Genomic DNA, 23,167 nt, shown 5'->3' on the forward strand with positions numbered 1-23,167 from the left:
CAGGAGAAGTAGCTTTCCCTTATGTTACTGCTTATACAGTATATCATGGCTTTACATGACTGACTTCAAACAATACGACAATAAATGAGCCAGCTTTAGAAGAGATTTAATAATTCTGTAATTACAGATTAGAAATCCCAGAGTACAATTACTTATTTATACAGCTGATAAATCATAAAATGTCATTCTTTCAAAATACAAAAATAAGTCACTGGACAGACATACAATACAAAAATGCAATAAATAGTGATAGAAAATAACACCAAAAACATGCACCGTCTGTGTGACAGTTAAAAAAACGTAATTTTTGTTGTGGGCACTTTCTCCCTTGTGCGTCACATTACAGTGCCTCCGGAAACCGTATGACTCCTCCTCTCCTGTTGTTGGAGTAATTGTTACCCCGACTGATGCTACTGTTACAGCTGATGTCTGGTATCGTGCCATGTGCCATGTGGTCCGCTGACGGGCCTTCAATGTCCTTTTCTGCAAGATAGCACAAGAAAAAACTGATTATGCTGCTTGCAGAATACATTTCGAAATCATTAACCAACTTTAAGAAAATACCCAAAACATATCTTTTTTTTTAAAGTATATTTTTGGGGCTTTGTTATTGCCTTTTTTGTTAGTATAGAGAGAGACAGGAAATGGGAGGCAGAGAGGGGGGCAATAATAATAATGAACATACCTTACTTTATTTAAATTTTCTAAACATTTTTATCATCCTTATTTTCTCTTGCGTACATTGGTCTCAATTTTTTCTTTTTAATTTGTTCTCATTTTTATTCCTTTTCTTTATGTTGTCACTTATTTTGTCTTATTATCAGCTTGCCAATCAACTGTAAAGCAGTTTGAACTGTATGAAAGGTGCTGTATAAATAAAGTCTGGTTGATAAATGACCATGTAAGGGGGTGTTTTATCTAATTTTCTGCGAACTGTGTGAACTTACTGCCAAATTAAATAAGTCAGACCATTGGTTCACTTCATGTAAACATCATACAGTTTTAAAATCCACTCATGCTTGTAACTTGCTTTGGATTGGAAATTAATCACATTGGTTTGCAATATCTTTAAGTTACATTATATACTCCAGAAACTAACTGCTGATTTGTTTATAAAGAAAAAGTTATGCTTCAAGTTTTGTGCTAGGCAAAATTTTTAGAGTCTAAAATCTAAAGTTTAAGTCTCAAATAGAGTTTCATTCCACATAATTGGAGATTCAACCTAGTTGCCATGTGAAACTTCTCCATCTTTTAGCTCAGCCAAAACAAGGCAATTCAATGCTTATTTACAACGATATCGCTCATAACAACAATACCTGTGTGCTACAGCGGACAAGGCCTGTTTTATCTCCCCTCCGCCAGCTTTTTTAGTTGGAGGAGTTGCTGCTTCTCATTACATTCTCATGCAGCCCACTACAGCTTTCATACTCTGGATCCACCTGCTCCTCTTTGATTGCCATCCTCTTCGCATCCTCTGCAGAACAAACACAACAGCAAGGAGGGTTAGATCTTTACCTTCACACAAATACATCTCTATAAAGACAACCTTGGTTATGTTTTCAGAAAGATGACCTCTAATACCTGATGTTTTAGCTTTACCATATGACCATAAAGAGTACCGCACCAACTGTTTACCTTTGGCCAGCTGCAGATTGAAGGAGTAATCGGTCTCCGTCACTTCATGGCCGGGTGCCAAACCTTTCAACTGATCTCGCAGTTCCTTCAGCTTGATGTAGAAGTGCACCTTATCCTGTGCACGGGGAAACTGGGCACAGCGGGGGCTTGACGATGGCATCAGGTAGCAAACCTATGCAGAAAGAAATATGCTGTAGGAATGGACTAGTGTTGTTATTATTGCTGAGTATATTTCAGAGATCAAGTTTGTCACATACTGTTTGAGTTTCTGGGATTTTGTAGGGCTGCAGACCAAACTCGAGGTTCTTCGCCTTCACACCAAAGGTTTCTTTGCAGAAGATCTCATAAATACCTGCCAAAAAAAACAGAAGAAGAAATGTAACTGTTAAACATTTCTAATAGAAAACAGACAAAATGAACTAGTGAAGTACTTTCGGTGTTTCAATCATTTTACCTTTTCCATTAAAAGCTGCTATTAATGGCTTATATTTCTGCAGCTTTTCAAGTAATTGTCGACCTCCTTCACGAATCTCCTTACTGAGACAAAAACATAAAACCAGACAAATATTTTCTACACTTTTTTTTCAAGGGACACACTGGAGATCACTGTCGACGATCTTTGAATTCAGTCATCATCTACTGTTGCACTAGACCTAAAAGCATCAACTACATGACTAATTTGTACTTTTTAATATATAGTTTTTAATAGATAAATGTGTTTTTTATTTACTTGGACAGGTCCTTGCTGCCGGGTGTGGTCCTCTCTACCATGTTGGTGAAGCCGATGCTGTATTTCTCCGGCAGGCTCTGGTCGTGCATGTAGTTGAGCTGCTCTTCGGTGAAACCAGAGAGAAACAGACATTTCCCTGGACACAAAAGAGAAGTTGCAAATTCAATATGGCCAAGTGGCTTTCATGCAAATTGTTATCAAAACACTGGATCAGACGAGTGTTTCCTACGTTATGGATGGAGGTTTTCCACTGGACAAGGTGCGATTTTTCAACACATTTTAGTGATACTATGGTTAAAGCACTGACTAATCAAACCATGTGGACAATAAACTAAATATTTTTATTGTAAATGAATGTGCTGAGCCTGAACCTGCTGGTCATGAGGTAAACGGTAAAGTAGATCAGCGTAAAATTAAAAAACACCCAAAGCATAAAAGAAGACCACAGATTACCAACCAGAACAATTGTGGAGTAGCTCAACTAATATGAAAACAGAGATTCATCAATTTGGTTTAAAAAAACATCTATATATGAATAAACTGTAACAACACAAGACTACATGTTGTGACTGAAAGTGTGTGAAAACAGAAAGGTTGAAACAGCTAAAAAGGAATGGATAAATGGATGAAGAGTAAAGCTTTTTCCACTCTAATTGGTAGTAGTAGGAATGTAAGCTGAATTAAACAGACCTAAATATTGACTGATAAACAAACAGTGGAACAATATCCACTTGAATATCAGAAATAGTACATAATTGAACACATTTGGACCATGATGGCTGGTGTCTCAGAAGGAGTGCTTCAGCAGACAGGATTGTGGGCTTTACGTCTGAGGTCGAGAACCACCGCTGTAGACTGATAATCACTGAAGCTTCATCATTTTTATAACAAGTGAAGTATTCAAACCCAAGACACCATTTTTATGGATTAACCAATATATCAAATTGAAAGTCTTTTTTGTGGCATCTGTGGACCTTCAGGAATATCTAACAGCATTTTAAATGGTGGGTTTTTAGCAAATCTGAGCTGCATGATGAACATTCATAATGATGAACCCAACACCACAACGATGGGTCAATGAAAGGTTAGGAGAAGTTAAAAGTGAATACTAGCATATATCCCCCTGTAGTCAGTAATGAAATTGAATTTCAACATACAGAAATGGTTTCCTGGGTTTGGGTAATGGTGTCCTTTGAAGGCTGACAATAGTCCTGGGTTAATTCCAATCTGAGGAGAAATATGAACCGGGTTACTATAGCAACAGACCTAAAAACTACAGTGTTTTGTGACTGAAACCTAACAACATAGATGCGTGGTTTGTTTATCTTTCCTTGTACATCAACAACAATCTACTACTTATTCAAATAAATAATTATAAATTCTTATTTATAACTCAAATAAATAACTCACTATCAAAATGTCGAGGTTGTAGGTGATGACGTCTGGCAGCGTTTTGGCCATAACCTCAGCCACCGTCATGCCATTGAAGCGGTTGAGAGCCCTCTTGGCCTTCTTGGCAGCTTCAGCTTCATCTTCCTCCTCTTGTGTCTCGCCGTCCTCTGCGTGCTGTTTGGGAGGCCGGCCTCTCTTCTTCTTCACCGGCGTCGCAGCTACGACAAAGACAAAATTAAAATCACGATTAATTGGACTTTTAACCTCAAGCAAGATTAAGTCGATTAGAGTGTCTGAATATTGGTTTTGATTATTTTTCGATTAATTGCCCAGCCCTAGTCTGATCTATAATCCCTTCTGTACCTTGAGGTGGAGCAGCAGGCTGAGGTTGGTGCTGATAATTTGGGTGTTGCTGCTCTATGTGTTGATGCTGAGGGTGGTGCTGCTCCCTGAAGCTCTGCTGGTAGACCGGCTCCTGGTAGTGACCCTGGGCTTGGAGGTGGTTCTGGTAGAAAGGCTCCTGGTAGAGAGCCGGCTCCCGGTGGACAGACAGCTCCGTCATGACAGGCTCATCTCTGGGACCTTCTGCATAATGGCCCATGTTGTGATATGACATCACATGCTGCGCCTCGGGGTGCTGCTGGCTTGACTGGTACCTAGAAAAGTAAAGAGGGGAGTGCGCAGGAGAAAGGAGAGAGGAGGCAGGGGAGGAGGAGGAAGGTTAAAGATAAGAAGGAAGAGGAAGGTGAGCACAAGAAGACAATAAAAACAGGACCTGGACACGGCAAGAAAAGGCTAATTATGTCTGGTGTTCAATGGCGTGCATGAAGAAGTAGGTGCAGAAACACAAAACTTACAAACAAACATGCTCTTATATAAACCTGTTTTTATATTCTCTGCATTGCATTCATTACACTTATCAGGCTCTAAAGCTATAGTTCCTCTTATGATTGTGACTCTCTGATCAGTTTTAAGCACATAACCTGACACATTCACTCATTACACCCACAAATCGTTCTTTTAAAAAGATAATTACAATGTTTGCTTTGGCAAAGTTCATCTAGAATGAATGAAGAATGACGATATATACAACCAACGCAAACAACTTGCAAAAAACACACTGTGGTTGTGACTCCTGTGAGGTTGACTTCAGGTCAAACTCTAATGTGTAGAGGTACTTTTGTGATTGTATCGTTATGCAATTGATAAAAATGGTAAAGAGCCATTGCAGGTGTATTTATGAAGCCTGTAGCAAGCAATGATGCTGCTGGATAATACAGTAATGTGTGATACAGTTGATGAAACATCCCTTTAAATGTGTTAAAACTGCTGTAAGAAAAGAGTAAATTAAAACAATAATGATTAAGCTTGAGCTAGCCTTTCCTCTTGAGATGCAACTAATGTTTATTTTTATCATCTGTCTGTCAATTATTTTGTCGATGAATCATATTGTCTGTAAAATGTCAGAAAATAGTGAAACATATTTTTATAATAGCCCAAAATCAAAGGCTGACATCTTTAAATGTCTTAAGTCCAACTAACAGTTACAAACCTAAAAGATATTCAGTTAATTGTCACGATTCAGTAACAAAAATATACTCACGTGTAGTTTTATATGTGTGTAACATGACCTTGCTTGTCGTCTTTTTTTATTCTGCGCTGCATTGTATTTATTATGCCAATGTACGATGTACTTGTACTTTTTTACTTTGAAAAAATATATCATCATCTCTTACTGTGACAAAAGCCGTCCTAGGGACAGGTGTTAGGGTTAAACACAGTGATACTTGCATCAGACAGTTGTTTCCAGCCTGTCTATGTATATTGTATCTTTCCCTATTAAATAAACTAAAATAATAATAATAATGAATAGCAAAGAAAAGCATCACATCATCACATTTGAGACGCTGCGAGCAATACATTTTAATTGTATTTGCCACATTTGCTAAAAAAATGACTTAAATGATTATTATCATGATTACCAAATTTTTGCAGATTAATTCCCTGTTGGTTAATTAATAGAGCTGAGCAATAAATCAATATCATATCGATATTGTGATATTTTATAGAGATCGTTTTAGATTTTGAATATTTTCCTGCTTATAAAGGCTGCATTACAGTAAAAATGTCATTTTCTGAGCTTAACAGACTCTTCAATTATCTGCCTTTATCCACTGAGTCACTATCTCCACATTATTGATGATTATCTATCAAAAAATCTCAATGCATAAATATTTAGTGAAAGCACCGATAGTCGACCCTACAATATTGTCAAAATATCGACATTGTGATATTTGATTCTGTGCATATCATCCACCCCTACTGATTAATCAATGCAACTCTACTTTTCTTCCACTTAAAGTTTATTTTATTGCTATTTATTTATTTGTTTTACATCACATTAATATATTAACCCTTTAGTAGCTGCATTATCACTTGCCACAAGCCCTTTAAATGTAAACATTGATGCATGACATAGTATATCAAATGATATATTTTACACATTTTGTTTTATCCTAATCTCATGCATGAAAATGAAGACGTCTGGGGCAGAGAGATAATAACATGGTAAGTTTTTCCCCCAGTCTTTTGCAGCCACTCTGCAAAAAACCTGCAACAACCAAACTCACCACTGCTGGAAATAATCCGTGGGAACCGTCAATGATGTATACTGGTTTTCCTCCATCTTACACTGTTGGGACTTATTTGAATACACTGATATGCATTTCTGTTTCCCAAAAAAAATGTTAGTAGAGGTTGTAAATGTGAGCTGTGTGAGGATTATTAAAGCACATAGCTGGCACAAAGGAGACAAATGGACGCAGGTAATTATCTTTAAGCTAATAGTTAGATGTCCTTTAAAAAACGCAGGCGACCTTTAACGCTACAGGAAGAAAACATAAAGGTTTTTTATCAAACTAACATACCTGTCATACATTTTTGGTTCTTTTAGTTGGCAAATAATGAGAGCGAAGAAGAGAAGAAGGGGGGGTAGGGAAGTCCTCTCAAAACAAAGACCATTTAAACAGACGCTCAATAGTTCCTCTTCCTCATGTGGAGTGAAGGTTTACCGCCACCTGTCGGTCAGGAGGCCACATAGCGCACTGCAGGGGTGAGATCAATAATTAAATAAGACCAGCAGGCCCATTTTCATTTCATTTTCATATTTATTTGTGCACAATAATAAGGCAAAAAGATAAAGATAAAGAGATAACAACAAGGAAAGGTGCAAGGTAGCGGCAAGAAACCTAAAAAGGGCATATACACACATATATATATATATATACTTAAACAAGTAACTATGAAATAGAAAAAAATAATAATTACAAATAAAAATGAAGCAAATTGTAATAATAGTAAAAATAAAGCACAAGTGTAGACGTGTGTGTGCGAGAGTGTGTGTGTGTGTGTGTGTGTGTGTGTGTGTGTGTGTGTGTGTGTGTGTGTGTGTGTGTGTGTGTGTGTGTGAACTATTTAGTGACCTGGGCAATCAGAGCAGCCCTTAAACTTCTCTTGTATGTGTTAAGAGAGGAGATGTGTTGGAAGTATTGTATTGCAGTGCGATACTGAGGAGGGTGAAGTCTTTTGTCAATTGTGTATTATTTTACTTATGTAATTGGGAGATGACTTGAAAATATTCACTAAAAGATTTAGGAATGGAATTTGGGATATACACATACTTAAAGATAAAAATGCATATTTGGTATATATTGATCTGAAAAATTGTCAATATCTTGAGTTTTAGGAACATTTAAGACTATTAAAAACAACTTAAGACAAATAAAACAATCAATAAGAGCAATAAAGTGCAATATGTATAAATGTAAAAAGGTGCAAACATGGCAAGCAGTAGCACTCACCCATACACACTCACTGGAGATTGTGTGGGTGAGTGCAATGAGGGGATTGTGGGTGTGTGTGTGTGTGTGTGTGTGTGAGAAGATTAGTCATGTGATTGCAGCCATCCAGCCAGCTCCAGCAGAGTTAAGGTAAACCAGGACCAGCTGCAGTGAGCTGCTGCCATCCCAACACCCTGGAAACTGTTCCCACATTCCCCCGTCCCCCATTACTTACACTTAAAGTGCATCAGAGGAGGATTTTTTTAGGAGAAAGGGGAAAGGGAAACCTCTTTAATATGGATACATGACAGCTGTTTCAAAACAGACTTCGTTTAATAATAATCGTGTAATCTTTTAATATTAGGAGAAAAAAATAATTAATTAAAAGAGGCAGAACACTTTAAAAATTATGTTTTGTATTGTACTCATGTAACACTGCTAGATGGCGACATTTCTATACAGTGAGGAAACACCAACATCAATTTTCACTGTAGAAGAACGAAGCAGCCAAAGATCGTATATTATGTAAAGTGTATTACACCACTAGAAATAACGTATCCTTAAACCCCAACATACTGAATTTAAAGAGGCGAGTATTTTCTTTCATTTAATCTAAAAAAAAGCAGTCACACTCCGCCTCAAGCAATGATTTAACAACTGTAATGACTGAAAACTGAAATGTATAAACAAGAATCTTTACATTGGTGGTTTCTGTAAAAAGAGGCAGAGTGAGCGCTCTTTACACGTTTAACCTATCTTTGTATTACTTAAAACAGCGTGACCTGCTTGTCCCAATGACACATATCTGAGTATAAGATGATCAAAATCAGCTTTACAGTGAGACTATTTACCAACGTGTCAGTGAAATAAACAAGGGTAGGCTTTTTACATACGTTTAGCTCATGTTACTTTATATCTGTGGCTCTTTTTATAGTCTTTTAGCTGTGGTAGCTGGTGTTACCAAACATTAGCAGCTAGCGTTCCTGTCAGTGGGTTGTTATTGTGCAGGTGGTTAGCAGTCAGATACACATGCATTTTATACATTTATTATATGAAAATTGTGAATTTATCCTAGTTTAATTATTAATTAATGTCCACAGCATCTGTTTTCTGTGTATATGGTCTAATATTCAGTGTGATTATGTGTGAAATCATTATTGTAGCCCTAATGATGACAGGCAGAGACTACTATTTATTAAGAAATCTAAACTTTAATCTATATGTTACAGTGACTGGTCTAGCCAGCAGTTCACCAACTACTTTGACAACTTTAGTAGACAATAATACCTTACTCATGTATTACTTTGGTTTAATGAGGTCTTTTGTTTTCACACTCACTTTATAGATGTGCAATACTTAATTTTTTGGTTGTATGGTTAACCTGCAGTATCCTACTACAATATGCAATATAATTTTCCTGATTATATAAGCTGTAATGTTTTGTTTTGTGGTTTAAATCAGTGTTACTGTGTTTTGTATTGTATGAATAGTGTAATTTATGCATGTAAATAATGTTTATTTTTGAATTAAGCAGATCTTGTCTGATCAATCTTTTCCTCTCTTTCTCCAGGTAGAGTCAGAGCTCATCAGTGTGTGAAGATGCCTGCTGGTGTGTCGTGGCCTCGGTACCTGAGGATGTTCGGGGCCAGTATACTGTCTATGTTTGCTGGAGCGCAGCTTGTTCACCAATATTACTTACCTGATCTGGTGAGGGACAAAATTCACACAATTTGTTTCACACTGATCTGTTTGTGTTTTACATATTGTATGTCATCATGTGTCACTTCAGTAAGAAATCTCCTATATTTCACTTTGCTATTGTGCCATTTGACAGTCTTATTATTGTGTAAATACAGTAGAGGTTGTCCCATTTAGGGTTTTATTTACCCACAATCGTTTTAACCAGTTGATTGATCAGTAACAGACAGTATTTATTATATATTAAACATAAGAGTTTATACACATGTATAAGCAAATGTGTTTTTTAATGAGTTATAGTCTTCCTGACTAGTAGTTCTCAATCAATGCAGTGGCCATGCTACTTACATTATGCTCCCTGTATTAAGTTTCAAGTATACATACAAACTAACTAAAATTAAACTGATTAAACACAGTTAAAAGCCAGAGAATAACAGAGTCTTTAGATGCATTTTAAAGCGGGGCACAGCCTACATGCTAAGGTGGGAGGATCTGAGGCGCCTGTTGGTGTTGTAAAGGGGTGAGATATATGTAGAGGTGAGACCATGGAGGGATTTATAGACAATTAGAGGAATTTTGATCCTGTAATTTTAGAATATAAATTTCTAGTTATGATCTATGGCTGGTCTAGCATCTCATGCAAGTATAATTCACACACAACACATGCCTATGATTGCTGCTTTGCTCCTTACTAGTAGTTTTTTAGAGACTCTCTCCCTGTGTGATTGTTAAACATCTGTGTGAAGTGGTGGCTACCAGAAATAAAAGCTCCTGCTCTCAGATTCTAATGTTTTAGATTACTAAAACATTTAAAAATATCAAACATAATTGCAGGTGATTGACTAGCTATACATAGGAATTAAATGAATGTAACACCATGCATTAAATAGGCCTGTTGTTTGAGTGTCTGTTTTAATAGTTAATTTATGTTTGCTGTTGTTTTTGTTTTTCTTATACAGACTATACCAGATATCCCTCCAAAGCCTGGCGAGCTCAGGACAGAACTACTGGGTGCCAAAATCAGAAAAGAAGCAGCTGCAGCTGCCTTAGCGCAGCTAAAAGCAGAGCAAAAGCTGGACTGATGAGGATTTATAAATCATCTGTGTGTTGGACACTCAATCAGGCAGATAATGTCCCCAATTTTTGCCAACATGCTCGGGAATAGAGTCATCTCTGCGACATCTCCTAATGGATTTTGTGTGTTTTTGATGTTTTATTTTAAAGGAAGTCACAGAAAATGCTAAACTGTTGGCATTTGGCTGCTTGGGATCAGGAACTTGTCTGTTGTTAATGTATCTCTTAACCCTTTTTGAATGTGTTGCAATATGTAAACCCAAGAAGAGGACACGTGTAACATGAACACAATAACTGTAAAATAATTATATTCTATTAAAAAAATTTAAATATAATTTTGTCAGTACTTTGTGGCAAATGTTATAGTATGAACTTGATGTATGATGTAGAATTGAAATGAATAGTCAGTTTAAAGTGTCTTAAAAGAACAGTCAGGTGTTCATTTGAACGGTAAAACAGGCTTTCCTTGCTGTAATTATTCCTCCTGTTCATACACATGTAAAGGGTATCTCATAAGAGATACCCTTTACATGTGCTTTCAATGTAAGTGATGGAGGACAAAATTCACAATGTGTCCACATAGTCATTTAAAGGTTTATCTGAAGCTTACAGTATATGAGGCTTCAACAGTCTGCGTTAGTCATATTAAATTCCCTCATTGTGTTTCCCTGTTGAGCTGTATAGTAGTATAGTAACACAAACAGGGATTAAAAAGACTGAAATGTTGAAAGATATCTACTTGATTTGCCTAATTTGGATGACTGAAGCTTCATATTAGCTTTAGATAAACTTTTAAATACATTTTGGTTCACAGAAGGAGGACTGTGGATTATGCATTATAACAGGATCTTCTAATGGTCAGTATGAACAGGAAAGATGATTACAGCAAGAAAAACTTTCCATTTTGGGCACGTGACTGTTGTTTTAAGACAGACTTTTAAAAAAACTGTGCATCTTCCCTTTATGCGTGCTCTCACCTTTGATGTTGGCGTATCATAGCAACCAATATAAACAGAGCTCAAGTGGAAAACATGGCGACGCGGCGAGAGAAAGATGCTGCGGATTATCTGAAGAAACACAAAATTATCGAGCTCATGGAAAACCTGACCAGCATGCTCTTCTTCCACAGGCCTGGTTAGTTTATTTCCTGTCCTTGTATATACACACACATCCTGTGCTGAAGGCTGGAAAACATGCTAACCTTTTGCAAAAACCAACAAGCTAGCTCTGGTTAGAACTCTTATAACAGAGGTAATGGGAACACTATAACAAGGAATTTATTTAGTTTTTTTTAGTCACAAAAGAGCTAAGAACACAAATTATAGTATTTAAATGTAGTTGGGTTGGATTATGACTTTCCAAATATTAGTTCAGCTGTGCCTAATAACAATAATAATTGTCATTTGTTGGCATGAATAAATGCTAATATTCTCCACAAAGACAAAGTGTTAATGTAAAAAATGTCATTGCTGTACTTCTTTAATGTTTGAGTTACTAGTAGGTTTTTTTTTAATTATTATTATCTTGATACTGTTATTTCAAGTAATATTATGTATGTTACTACAAACCTTTCCTAAACAGTTTAATGATTAAGTGAAAGGATAGGTTAACAATGTTTTAAGTGTGTCCATATGAATACTAAAAACAGGTTTTTTCCTTGCTGTAAGTATTTCTTCTGACCATACTGGCTATTAAAAGATCCTCTTTGTATGTGCTTTCAATGTAAGTGATGCATTTAAAAGTTGATGTGAAGCTTATATGAGACTTGAGCGGTCTGAGTTAGTCATAACAAGTGGATATCTGCCACATTTACAGTCTTTGTGTTTCCCTGTTGAGCTGTGATTGAAGTATAGTGACAAAAAGAGAGACTTTAGCACTAAAAAGACTGTAACATTGAAAGATATCTACTTGATTTGACTAAATCGGATGCCTGAAGCTTCATATTAGCTACAAATAAACTTTTAAATACACTTTTGCTCAAGAAAGCTTGTGGATTTTGTCCCCATCACTTACATTGAAAGTGCATTATGAAGGGATCTTATAATGGTCAGTATAAACAGGAGGAATCATAACAGCAAGAAAAAACTATTTCAGTGTTGATTTGGGAAACTGGCTGTTGTTTTAAGACAGATTTGAAAAATTGCGAACATACGCTTTAAGCTTATATTACCTAAAAGACAACATGTGCACCTTAATAACTGTGATTTATCGACATATTAATTTATTTTCTCATTGTTCTCCTTTTTCTCTGCTTCCATTCAGAGAATCCCAGAGAGTTTCTTGTTGAGCAGCTGGAGCAGCTGAAGATTTCTCAGCATGGTGGTATAAAAGGCCCATCTCTGTTCAACAACTCCAACCTGGATGCAGTGTATGGGATACTCGACCCGACTAATCAAAGATACATCACTTTTGAGCAATACAAACAGGGTGAGTATAGGACATGGCTTTCTTGGGTAAGAGTAAAAATCCTAACCATATAAAATACACATTTGTTTTGAATGTTCTTATTCACTGTTTCTGTCTTACAATTGAAACACTTTTTTAATTTATTTTTTACTATAGACTCTATGGACTGAAATAAATGCTCTTCTTCTTTTCCACAGCTCTGACCACACTGGGCATAAAAGACATTAATGCATCTCCAGAATGTGTAAATGAAAACAGGATATCTCATGAGACATTTAAAACAGAAGCGTAAGAGCAGCTTGTATAATCTAAACAGAACAACCAAAGATAAAATTCACCAGCATGTTAAAATTAAGCATTTTATGAAGGTAATTTGTTGCCTCTTTTTGTTGTTGCAGGATTCAAGGCCTCCAGAGATGCTCAGCAACATATAAAAAACCTTGATTTTATGTTTGATGTTTTCTTCCACTCAGCTGATGTGTTATTTATTCCATGATAAAATGTTTGTATGTATTTGGATGTTGGTCTTTGAAGCTGGTCTTACTGTGGAGCTGTGTTTTGTAAAAAGTAGTAAGATTTTTGCTAATGAACTGCTAATTTTCATCTGTTTCCTTGTTCAGATAATTTCACTATCAGTACATATTCCCTGAGCCTTTTACACCAGCAATATTTTATATGTTGTAAACGAAGTTATATTAAAAAACTGGAGGTAACTAAGCCTCAAGAAATGTGATGAACGATGCAATGTGTTGAGAGCTAACAGAACAACACATGTAATCTGCATCTTGGATTATATTTAAATTCTGAAAGACAATTGTCTCTTCTCTTTATATTTTCAAATAAAACAAAATTTAAACACCATTTGTCAGTTTAAGACACATTTGATATGGTTTTGCTGAATAAGAAGACACTGTGAGTTGGGGAAAAAGCCTAAAACACAAACATGATAACGAACAATATGTATAATAGTGTTAGTGATAGTGATTACTCTTGTAAATATGATATGTCCTACTACAATGTACAATATCTGGCCACTCAAATTGCTGAGATGTAAATACAGAGATGTGAAGTATAGTCATAAAGGCCTATAGTAGATATCAGGTGGAAGGTGTGGTCTGTTGTGTAATATTCTATGTCTTATCAGAGTTGGTTATTCTTATGGTATTTTTGTTGTACTTTCTGTGCTTCATGTTGTTTTTAACTGTCTTTTCTACCTGCAGGTTTCATATTGAGACGTTTCATGAGTTGTATGTTTCCATGTTTTATATTCAGGATTAAATCTTCAGTGGTAAACAAATTAAAGCTTGTTTTGCTTCAGCCACACCCAGCAGTCTAAAGATGCTTTCATTATGTACTGGCTTCACTTCAACACCGATGTGAAGAATCAAAACTTATTGATTGGGTTTAATTTGTGTCAAGTCATCCTGACGAAGGAAAGAGTGCAGATACATGTTGTATTTTTAATGTATTAGCTCATAAACCATTCACTTGTGTGACAGTGATAGTTTATAGTTAATAGTGCCTGTAACAAAAACTATTTTAATAAAAAAATAAAAAAATCTGCATCTGAACTATCTGTCTTCAAAATGAGATTGCTTTTGATTTTATTAAATATATTTTTTAAATTCTTCACAAATAAATTGGACATAAAGACACAAACATGTAACATAAAACAACAACACATAGCCTTCAACCACAAATAACAATATAACAACATACATCTTTACAGCAAAAAACATTAAAAAGAGACAAAAACAGACTAAACCAATAAAGTAAATCACTCCATTTCCCATTTGCAACCTCAATCAGCAGCTTTAAAATTTAACTATTAAATAAAAATGAAAAGAAATAAAGAAGCTTTCCATTGCAGCTTAAAAATGACACTCAACGGGTATAAAAATCAGTGTAATTTACCTTTATTATGATTATTATAATATTATTATTGCACCATCGGGGTATTGAACGCTCCTCTGTAGTAGGCGTGGTCAGACTCAGGAAGTGACATGGCTGCAGCCTCCTTATAGGGAGCTCCTTCGCCTTCCTCCGGTTACTTGTAGGTTAAATTAGTTTCTGTTTTTTCCCCACTTAAAGGTTTTCTCTCATATTTACCGGGACAGCGTCCTGTGGAGCTCAGCATGGGCACCGTCCACGCCCGGGTAAGAAAAAGCGCCGTAGTCGGTTCAGCCGCGACTTTGACCTCTCTGTTGAGTTATCTGACTGACTGTGTGTGCTGCAAAGAAAAAAAAGGCCCACACATACTGTACATGCAATGCCACAATATTTCATAAGGCTCTGTGAGAAGATACTGAATGAATTTACTGTCAATTGTGGTCGTTTTTTAAAGTGTGTATATACTATAAATAAGATATTGAGTGTGTGCTGTGTGTAATAAGATGCTCCATTCACTGCAGTCAGCGTTTATACAGCAGCACGATTAATACTCCTTAATACCATTGTGCTTATTAGTTTATTCCTATCCGATGATCTCGTATAGGGCTTTTAGAAATCCTGACGTCATATTTAGGGCTTATAAACTGACAAAATATGTTAAAATGATATCAGACAAGTCAAAAAAAACATGTAGCTGAATGCATATGTTAATGTTGCTGCTTGTTGTTATGGTTAAATGGTTGAAATGGAGTGTTAAAAGATATAAAACGTCATATTTTTCCTTTAAAATACAGTTTTTTTTAAAGGAAAGGTTCACAGTTTTTCCAAGTGTGTCTTAAAACCTCATTCAGATGCCCAAATGAACATTAAATAGCTGTAATCATTCCTCATGTTCTTACTGAAGATCCCTTTATAATGTACTTACAATGTAAGTGATGGGGGACAAAATCCACAGTCCTCCTCCTGTGCCATGAATGTATTTAAAAGTTTATTTGAAGCTAATATAAAGCTTTAGTTTTGTCCAAATGAGTCAAATCAAGTAGATATCTTTCGATGTTACAGTCTTTTTAGTGCCAAAGTCCCTCTTTTTGTTACTATAGCCTACTTCCACCACACCCCAAAAGGGAAACCCTGTCAGAGGAAACACACAGAGGGAATTTGATGCTATAAAGACTGTAAATGTGTCAGTTATCCACTTGATATGACTAACTCAGACAGCTGAAACCTCATATAAGCTTCACATCAACTTAATAACACATTTTTGCAAATAATAACTGTGTGGACACATTATGGATTTTGGCCTCCATCACACAAATCTTATAATAGTCAGTGTGAACAGGAGGAATGATGACAGTGAGGTTCATATGGGCTTCTTGTGCAAATTATGAACACGTCCTTTAAGTTTTTTTGTATGGTGTCCTCGAGTGCCAAGAGGCGCCTTTAAATAAAATGTATTGTTATTATTATTAAGTAAAAGCAAAACGTTTTCTAGGTTTTCCTTTGCTACCAATCAGTAGATTAGTAGAATTAATGAATACTTAATTAACCAAACAATATGTTTGCTTATATTTTTTTTATTTTTCTATTTTTCCCTGTTCCGTCATCTATTTGTTTAACTTTCAACGCCTTCATCTTCCTATTTTTTGGTATTGGCATACATTTAATTATTCATCATTACTCATATGATAATGAAATAGGCGTGTCACTTACCAGACTTTAAAAAATAATAACACAACATATGTTTGTCCAATTCATTTTTAACCCCCAGAGTTTTCTGAACCAAGACCATGACCTCTGTGTCCCTGGTGGTTTCTACGGCCCTTATCTTGTAGTGCCTTATTAAGTTTTAACGAAGTCACCATGCTGTTTTATCTGGTTGCTTAAACAAAGTGTGCTCTTTGATTGTGATGAGTGTTGTTTCTCTTACTTTGTGTTGCAGAGCCTGGACCCTCTGCCCATGCAAGGGCCTGAGCTGGGAGTTCACGCTGACGACATCGAGGCTCCCGATATCGAGCAGCATCCAAAGCAAGAAGTTCTTGAAAACAAGGATGTAAGAGCTGTGTTATTTCACATATTACACAATGCTCTCAGTAGGTTCATTCATCTTGCACCTGTCTCCAGACATGGATTAAGGGGTTTTATAGTCTCCTATCAATATCACATTTAACATTTTAAATTAAATTTTAAATAGTTGCTCTAAAAAATGTTTTGACTGAGATGAAATTATTGGGGGAAAAAAGCACAAACTGAGAAATTGCGACCCAAAAACTCTGTCATAACATGTTTTTAAATAATTTTTTTCTCTTAAAATAAAGTTTTTTTTTACATTTTTGATGTTCTGTGTGTCTCCTGATTTCCAGGTCGTAGTCCAAAAAGTGCACATAGATGGGCTCGGGAGAACCAAAGAGGACCTGCTGACCTATGAAATCGCAGAAGTTTTCCGGGCAAAAAATTTAATTGATGTAAGTGCACATAAACTCAGACATACCAATACACACCACTCATACGTGTTATTAAGTGAGTTGTCATTACTGACTTTGACATAAGGTTCACTGTGTTGTTTTAGGTGATGAGAAGGTCCCATGAAGCCCGACAGAAGCTGCTACGTCTCGGTATCTTCAGAAAAGTTGAAGTTGTTATTGACACGTCCCGAGGTAATCTGTCAATCACTGCACTGCTTAGAAAAATAATGTTCTTATTAATATATGTAGGCATGTCATAAATAATCATACAAATGAGAATTATTACTGTGAAACTATGAAATCCAACTACTAGCTGTCTCTCTTACATACATCATCACGAGATATCTGTGTCATTTTAAAACAGCTGATGTTACTATCATCTATTTTCTGTTGCTAAGGTGAGGATGCTCTTCCCAACGGCCTCGACGTGACCTTTGAGGTCATCGAGCTGAGACGGATGACGGGCAGCTACAACACTATGGTTGGAAACAATGAAGGAAGCATGGTGAGCGCCACAATGTCCCATGTCCACATCTAATTATCAATAGACCAGATGTTGTTTAAGATCTGATTATAATGTTGTACTGTCTTCAGTAGCCATTTATTTATGTGAGAAATAATTTACAATGTTGCAGCACTCTGCTTTAATTCAAATGTGTTTGTGTCTTTTAGTTCTTAGACAAATTCAGCTGAAATTAATTTTATGTTAGATGTTGTTTATTAATTTTGTTGCCATTTAAAGCAGAATGAATCTAAAGAGGAAATAAAACCTAATCAGCTCTCCCATTTAAATGACAGGTACTGGGCGTGAAGTTACCTAACGTATTAGGTCGGGCAGAGAAAATGACCTTCCAGTTCTCCTACGGCACTAAAGAGACATCCTACGGCCTGTCCTTCTTCAAACCCCAACCAGGAAACTTTGAACGCAAGTAAGATTTGGACAACTTCATAAAAAAAATAGTCTTGAGATTTAAATTTCTAAACATGAACTACTTCTTTACTATTTAAGTTTAAAATAATATCATCCATATGTGAGGTGAATACATGAATGCTGATGTCAATTATTTAATTAGGATTACATTAATCTGTTTAATTACTGTCCTTGTTGGCATGGTGGTTATAGTGGCACACATTTGGTACTTGAGTTTTATCAGTTAGGACGTTAATGCTTGACTAATTTGTGCAGTTACTATAGATAAGCATGCTGGCAGGGGATTGACGTTTCTTCTTTTTCTTTTTTTCACTTTCAGTATCACACTCAACGCGTACAATGTAACAGGACAGTTTCCATGGAGTTCACTGAGAGAGACTGATCGAGGCATCTCTGGAGAGTTCAGCGTAAATACTTATTCCTACAGTATTCATGTGTCTATTTGTTCACCTTTTAGAAAATTAGAAAATAAGCATCAAATTGAAACCTTCAAGTCCAGTGTTTGGCTGAAGGAAGACCCCTAATTTGGAGTTTGGACTTTCTTTTAGACTAGTGGTCCTTATTGTACTTCTAATCAACAATCATTCATGCAGAAACCCACAGAGAAAGAGGTGTTACTAATAAGCGTCTTTCACAGACCTTCACAGAGCTTCATGTTGTGAGGAAACAACAGTTGCTGTGTCACAAACAGTGGCTGCTATATGCTCATTTACTGCATGAGATGTGTATAGCCAAAACTGGTGCTAAATACAGATGTGTCCTAGCCTAATACAGTGGTTTATTTTCTGCAGTTTTATCTGTTGCTGCATAGGAAATCTGCATTTTATTTAAAGTTTGAAATGGATAGAGATGGCTATGTTGAAGGAGCGATGAATGCACAAACATTATGTGAAAGCGGGAACAGCAAAAGCAAATTCCTTATCTACAAATAGAGTCATAGAGTGTAATGAACATCCCAAACTGATGATATACCACAGTGGAAGGATCTGAAGGACTCGCATATTTCCACATGTGCTGTTTTGTACTTAGTTTTAAATGTCTGCTGTTGTCATCTATCCTCAGTTCCCTCTGTGGAAGACCAGCCAAACCCTGAAGTGGGAGGGGGTGTGGCGAGAGCTGGGTTGTCTGGCTCGCACCGCCTCTTTTGCCGTCCGGGAGGAAAGTGGTCATTCCCTCAAGTCTTCCCTTTCGGTATTTGCCTTATTGTATTTTACATTAAAGATTTGACTGCATGCTTTGAATGAGCTGCAGTGTTTCACAAATTATTCAGTGCTTAATTTGGGGTTTTTAAATTCTTTGCTGACAACATTGTGTGACTTGTGAATGGTGGATTGTAATTATGTTGAATTTCTTCAGCATGCCATGGTCATCGACACCAGAAACTCCTCCATTATTCCCAAGAAGGGTGGCCTGTTGAAGATCCATCAGGTTTGTTGTTGATCGCTATGCCTCATAAGCTATTTAAATACATTATGACTGATCTTGTGGACCTGGTTGATGGTTTGTGTTGTGGTTTTGTAGGAGCTCGCTGGTTACACTGGTGGAGATGCCAGTTTCTTGAAGGAGGACTTTGAGATCCAGCTGAACAAAACACTCTTCTGGGACTCGGTGAGATTGCACATTTCACATTTTAGCAATTTAGACAATGATGTAATTGAAAGTGACTGATCACAGCAAACTTTTACATGTCCAAAGCACAACTTTAGCCTATGAAAGAAAAGAAAATCGACTGTCTAACAAACTCATTTCCACAAACCTCAGTGTATTTCTTCTTTAGCACTGCATACATTTTGATGTATTTGACCAAAACCAAACCTGACTGTCTCTTCCAGGTCCTTTCTGCCTCAATGTGGGGCGGTTTACTCCTGCCAATTGGTGAAAAGCCGACAAGCATAGCAGACAGGTAGAGAAATCAAGGTGTTGCCGCCTAGTCGTCTGTCTAGAGCTGCAAATTATACTCATACAACTATCAGTTATCAACTTAATCAGACTATATTACATATTCTATGTTCTGTGTTTGTGTGTCCACCCCTCTAGGTTCTACCTGGGCGGCCCCACCAGCATCAGAGGATTCAGTATGTACAGTATGGGCCCACAGAGTGAAGGTGAGACATTAACTTGGCTGAGTGGTTTGGTAAGAAGACTGGAGTTTGGTGGTTAATTGAACGATTGTGTGCTGGTATTACTGGTATGACAGGTGACTACCTGGGAGGAGAGGCCTACTGGGCTGGAGGCCTCCATCTCTATACTCCTCTACCCTTCAGACCAGGCAAGGGGGGCTTTGGTGACCTCTTTCGAACACACTTCTTCCTCAATGCCGGAAACCTTTGTAACCTCAACTATGGTGAGTAGTTGAAAACAGAGTAAGTGGCCATGTAATGTCAGTCAAGAGTTCATATATGGAAGCAAATCACTACCATAAAAGTTTAATTATATCAGCAACCATATACCACAATTTGAAATTTAATCTTTACTGAATACTTAATGTTGAAATGTAATACCACAGAAATCATTGCACTGAAATATTTGACTTTTTTATAACCATCTATCTGAAAGGTTGGGTCTCAAAAGTCACTTACAAGTTATGCAATTTCAAAAACGTTTTTTTCAATATACATTTATTTTAGAGTTATCAAATTCAGATGCAAAATTCACGTGCATAACATTCAAAGGATATATTCAAGTTGCTCTATTTCAGTAAAAACTGCACAAGGTGGCTCGAAGATTGGTGTCCCATATCTTCAGATTTGAATTTTAGTGTCTTAACTTGACGAAGCATATTTGAGCAACCAGAGAATTTGACTTGATGAATTTTTGGATTATTATTGAAATAGAGCTAGCAACTTGAATGTAGATTTTGAATAGGATTTTAGAACCCTGAAAGAAATATATACAGGAGAAAAACTTTTTGAAAATGCACAGCTTGGAAGTGACTATAGAGAATTTCAACATTAGGTATTTAATAGTAATTTAATTTAAATGTTTTTGGTATCACTGGCTGATACAATTCAAATTTTGGCAGTGATTTGCCTCCATATTCATGTTTTATTGACCAGATCTTGGACATGTAATGTATGTCCATATTCAGCTGATTGGGAATGGATCAATCAGTATTTTAAATCTGGTTCAGATTATGGATATTGGTCAACTTGTCTTCTGCCTGCTTCTTTTTCTCAGGGGAGGGGCCACGAGCACATTTAAAGAAACTGGCAGAGTGCATCCGTTGGTCATATGGACTGGGCATCGTATTGCGTCTGGGTAACATTGCCAGGCTGGAGCTGAATTACTGCATTCCCATGGGAGTCCAGAGTGGAGACAGGTAGAGTTTACTCTCACATCTTAATCTGTTTGGTGTGGTTTAAATAGAGTCTGGTGTGTTGCTCATTAAACTGGTTTATTTAGACTTGGTGGTAATGCTGCCAATCAAATACAGATTTACCAAATAATCACATTGAGTCTACCAGAAAAACATCATGCTGTGTAACTTAAATTAGTTTAGTTGTGGGATTGTGCACCAGGAATTGTTATTTTCAAGGCAAATGTAGAAAGTGCGGAGTAATGTTAAATCTTTGCTTTATCAGAGTTAAGAGTCAAAACAAAATAAGCAAAACCTTTTTCAGTATAGTCATTTAACACATTGTTCACACCTTACTCACACATGTTCAGCCTTTCAAAAAGCACACAGCCATTGTGAGCTTCCGCTTCAATGCACTAAAAATAATCAGATTACTTGTTTATTCAGATGATGATGTTAATTGATTTTCTTCTATCCTTTCAGGATATGTGATGGGGTCCAGTTTGGAGCAGGAATCAGATTCCTGTGAAGCCATATTTCTTAGATCCGGAGCTTCCTCATGTTTCATTATGAGCTTTATGCCAGAAACATTGTATTGAATGGGGGATATTGGTTGTACAGAATTGTTGTGGCGACTAGTAAGTTAAATAAAAGTGTTTGCACTGACTTTTCATTTTGTTGTTCAGTCTTTGTTCGGCGACCCTGAGTCAGCCACAAGGTGGAGACAAATAGTTATCAATGATGTAGATAAAGAAACATCAGTTAACTTTTTATCTGCTGAATGAGCCGTAAGCCTCCAGAGTCGCAGAAAACCCAAACTTTTTGCTAATATCATTACATGGAAATGTGTGCCACTAAAAGTACAAGCAAAATCAACTGGGTTTTTCACAATAATGTGGCTCCATGTTCGAATCTAGCTCTAAAACATTTTTAACTAAGTTAGTATAATGTGTTCACATGGTACTTTTTCATTTAAAATAAAAAAGGTGTGTTTGTTACTATAAACTGAGAGCATGAATACTAGTTGGTTTCTTGCTCTCAGTGCAAAATTCACTAAAGCTGCTATCTCGTGTGCTGTACTTGATGGTAACTTGTAGGCCTAAGGAATTTATGACTGTTTACACTGCATCACAGTTCAAACTTTATTCAAATGTCATATGCAAACTATTATGACATCCATGATCAAAAAGAATACGATCATGAAACAGAGATTAAAAACCTATTAATAGACTGAAACTGTTTTTCATATATGACTTGAGCTCTTTCAGTTGGCTGTTGAGGATATCTGAATTTAGCATTGGGTTACTGCATGTAAGTCTCAATGAGAAATGACCAAAAAGAAAAACAATTTTAGGGACTCTCAGTTTCTTAAATTCCCACTTCACTCTTGGATGTTTGAGCTTCACTGTGCAGAATGATGTATGCACAAAGTGTGACACTAACGCTGTTTTCACATTCATCTCCTGAACAACTTTTCCAGTTATTTTGGCTTTTGACATCTTGCAAAAATAAGTGTAGTTGGGGTCACATTTCAGATTTCCATGAGTTAACAGCTCCACCAAATAGTGATTTTCCCTCTAAACTTCTTACATGGTTTCATTTCAATAAATGTTCAAATGATCCAATATTTCAGCAAAAATCAAAGATTCGAGAAAAGTCCAAAAGCTTAAAACAGATTTGTGTATAAGAACTTTCTTTCCTCTCTCATTAATCATCTCACCACCCCTCACATTTATCTGCTGACCCTTTGGAGGGGCCCCACCCCTAGGTTGAGAACCACTGGACTAAACTAGCTAACTGTATACAAAGTAGTGT

General features: G+C 36.5%; 4 protein-coding genes across 5 annotated transcripts; 3 read left to right on the plus strand and 1 right to left on the minus strand.

The window, feature by feature from the left end:
• Positions 1–90: 90 nt before the first annotated feature.
• On the minus strand, positions 91–6,726 carry tdg.2 (thymine DNA glycosylase, tandem duplicate 2). Its single transcript, XM_053319174.1, has 10 exons — positions 6,388–6,726; positions 4,121–4,413; positions 3,776–3,975; positions 3,523–3,592; positions 2,366–2,501; positions 2,090–2,172; positions 1,893–1,987; positions 1,636–1,807; positions 1,317–1,474; positions 91–483 (listed from the first exon to the last, which is right to left on the minus strand). The coding sequence occupies exons 1-9, from the start codon at positions 6,441–6,443 to the stop codon at positions 1,368–1,370; spliced, it is 1,212 nt and encodes a 403-aa protein (XP_053175149.1). The 5' UTR covers positions 6,444–6,726; the 3' UTR covers positions 91–483; positions 1,317–1,367.
• Positions 6,727–8,365: 1,639 nt separating this feature from the next.
• Positions 8,366–10,697, plus strand: LOC128359092 (protein brawnin). The gene is made up of 3 exons (XM_053319512.1): positions 8,366–8,472; positions 9,167–9,303; positions 10,254–10,697. Exons 2-3 carry the CDS (start codon positions 9,196–9,198, stop codon positions 10,374–10,376), a joined length of 231 nt encoding a protein of 76 aa, XP_053175487.1. The 5' UTR covers positions 8,366–8,472; positions 9,167–9,195; the 3' UTR covers positions 10,377–10,697.
• Positions 10,698–11,399: 702 nt separating this feature from the next.
• si:dkey-42p14.3 (EF-hand calcium-binding domain-containing protein 10) lies at positions 11,400–13,218 on the plus strand. The gene is made up of 4 exons (XM_053319497.1): positions 11,400–11,502; positions 12,631–12,795; positions 12,972–13,062; positions 13,173–13,218. The coding sequence occupies exons 1-4, from the start codon at positions 11,400–11,402 to the stop codon at positions 13,216–13,218; spliced, it is 405 nt and encodes a 134-aa protein (XP_053175472.1).
• A 1,573-nt stretch (positions 13,219–14,791) lies between these two features.
• On the plus strand, positions 14,792–22,019 carry samm50 (SAMM50 sorting and assembly machinery component). 2 transcript variants are annotated; one of them, XM_053318878.1, is made up of 15 exons: positions 14,792–14,930; positions 16,604–16,714; positions 17,025–17,126; positions 17,231–17,318; positions 17,525–17,631; positions 17,925–18,055; positions 18,377–18,464; positions 19,120–19,248; positions 19,414–19,485; positions 19,579–19,665; positions 19,890–19,960; positions 20,095–20,162; positions 20,255–20,401; positions 21,235–21,376; positions 21,836–22,019. In XM_053318878.1, the coding sequence occupies exons 1-15, from the start codon at positions 14,910–14,912 to the stop codon at positions 21,879–21,881; spliced, it is 1,410 nt and encodes a 469-aa protein (XP_053174853.1). In that variant the 5' UTR covers positions 14,792–14,909; the 3' UTR covers positions 21,882–22,019. The 2 variants fall into 2 exon arrangements, with proteins under 2 accessions (XP_053174853.1, XP_053174852.1); XM_053318877.1 differs by having other exon boundaries at positions 20,095–20,161; positions 20,245–20,401.
• Positions 22,020–23,167: the final 1,148 nt, after the last annotated feature.

This window comes from Scomber japonicus, chromosome 5, assembly GCF_027409825.1.
Source record: "Scomber japonicus isolate fScoJap1 chromosome 5, fScoJap1.pri, whole genome shotgun sequence".
Classification (NCBI taxonomy): domain Eukaryota; kingdom Metazoa; phylum Chordata; class Actinopteri; order Scombriformes; family Scombridae; genus Scomber; species Scomber japonicus.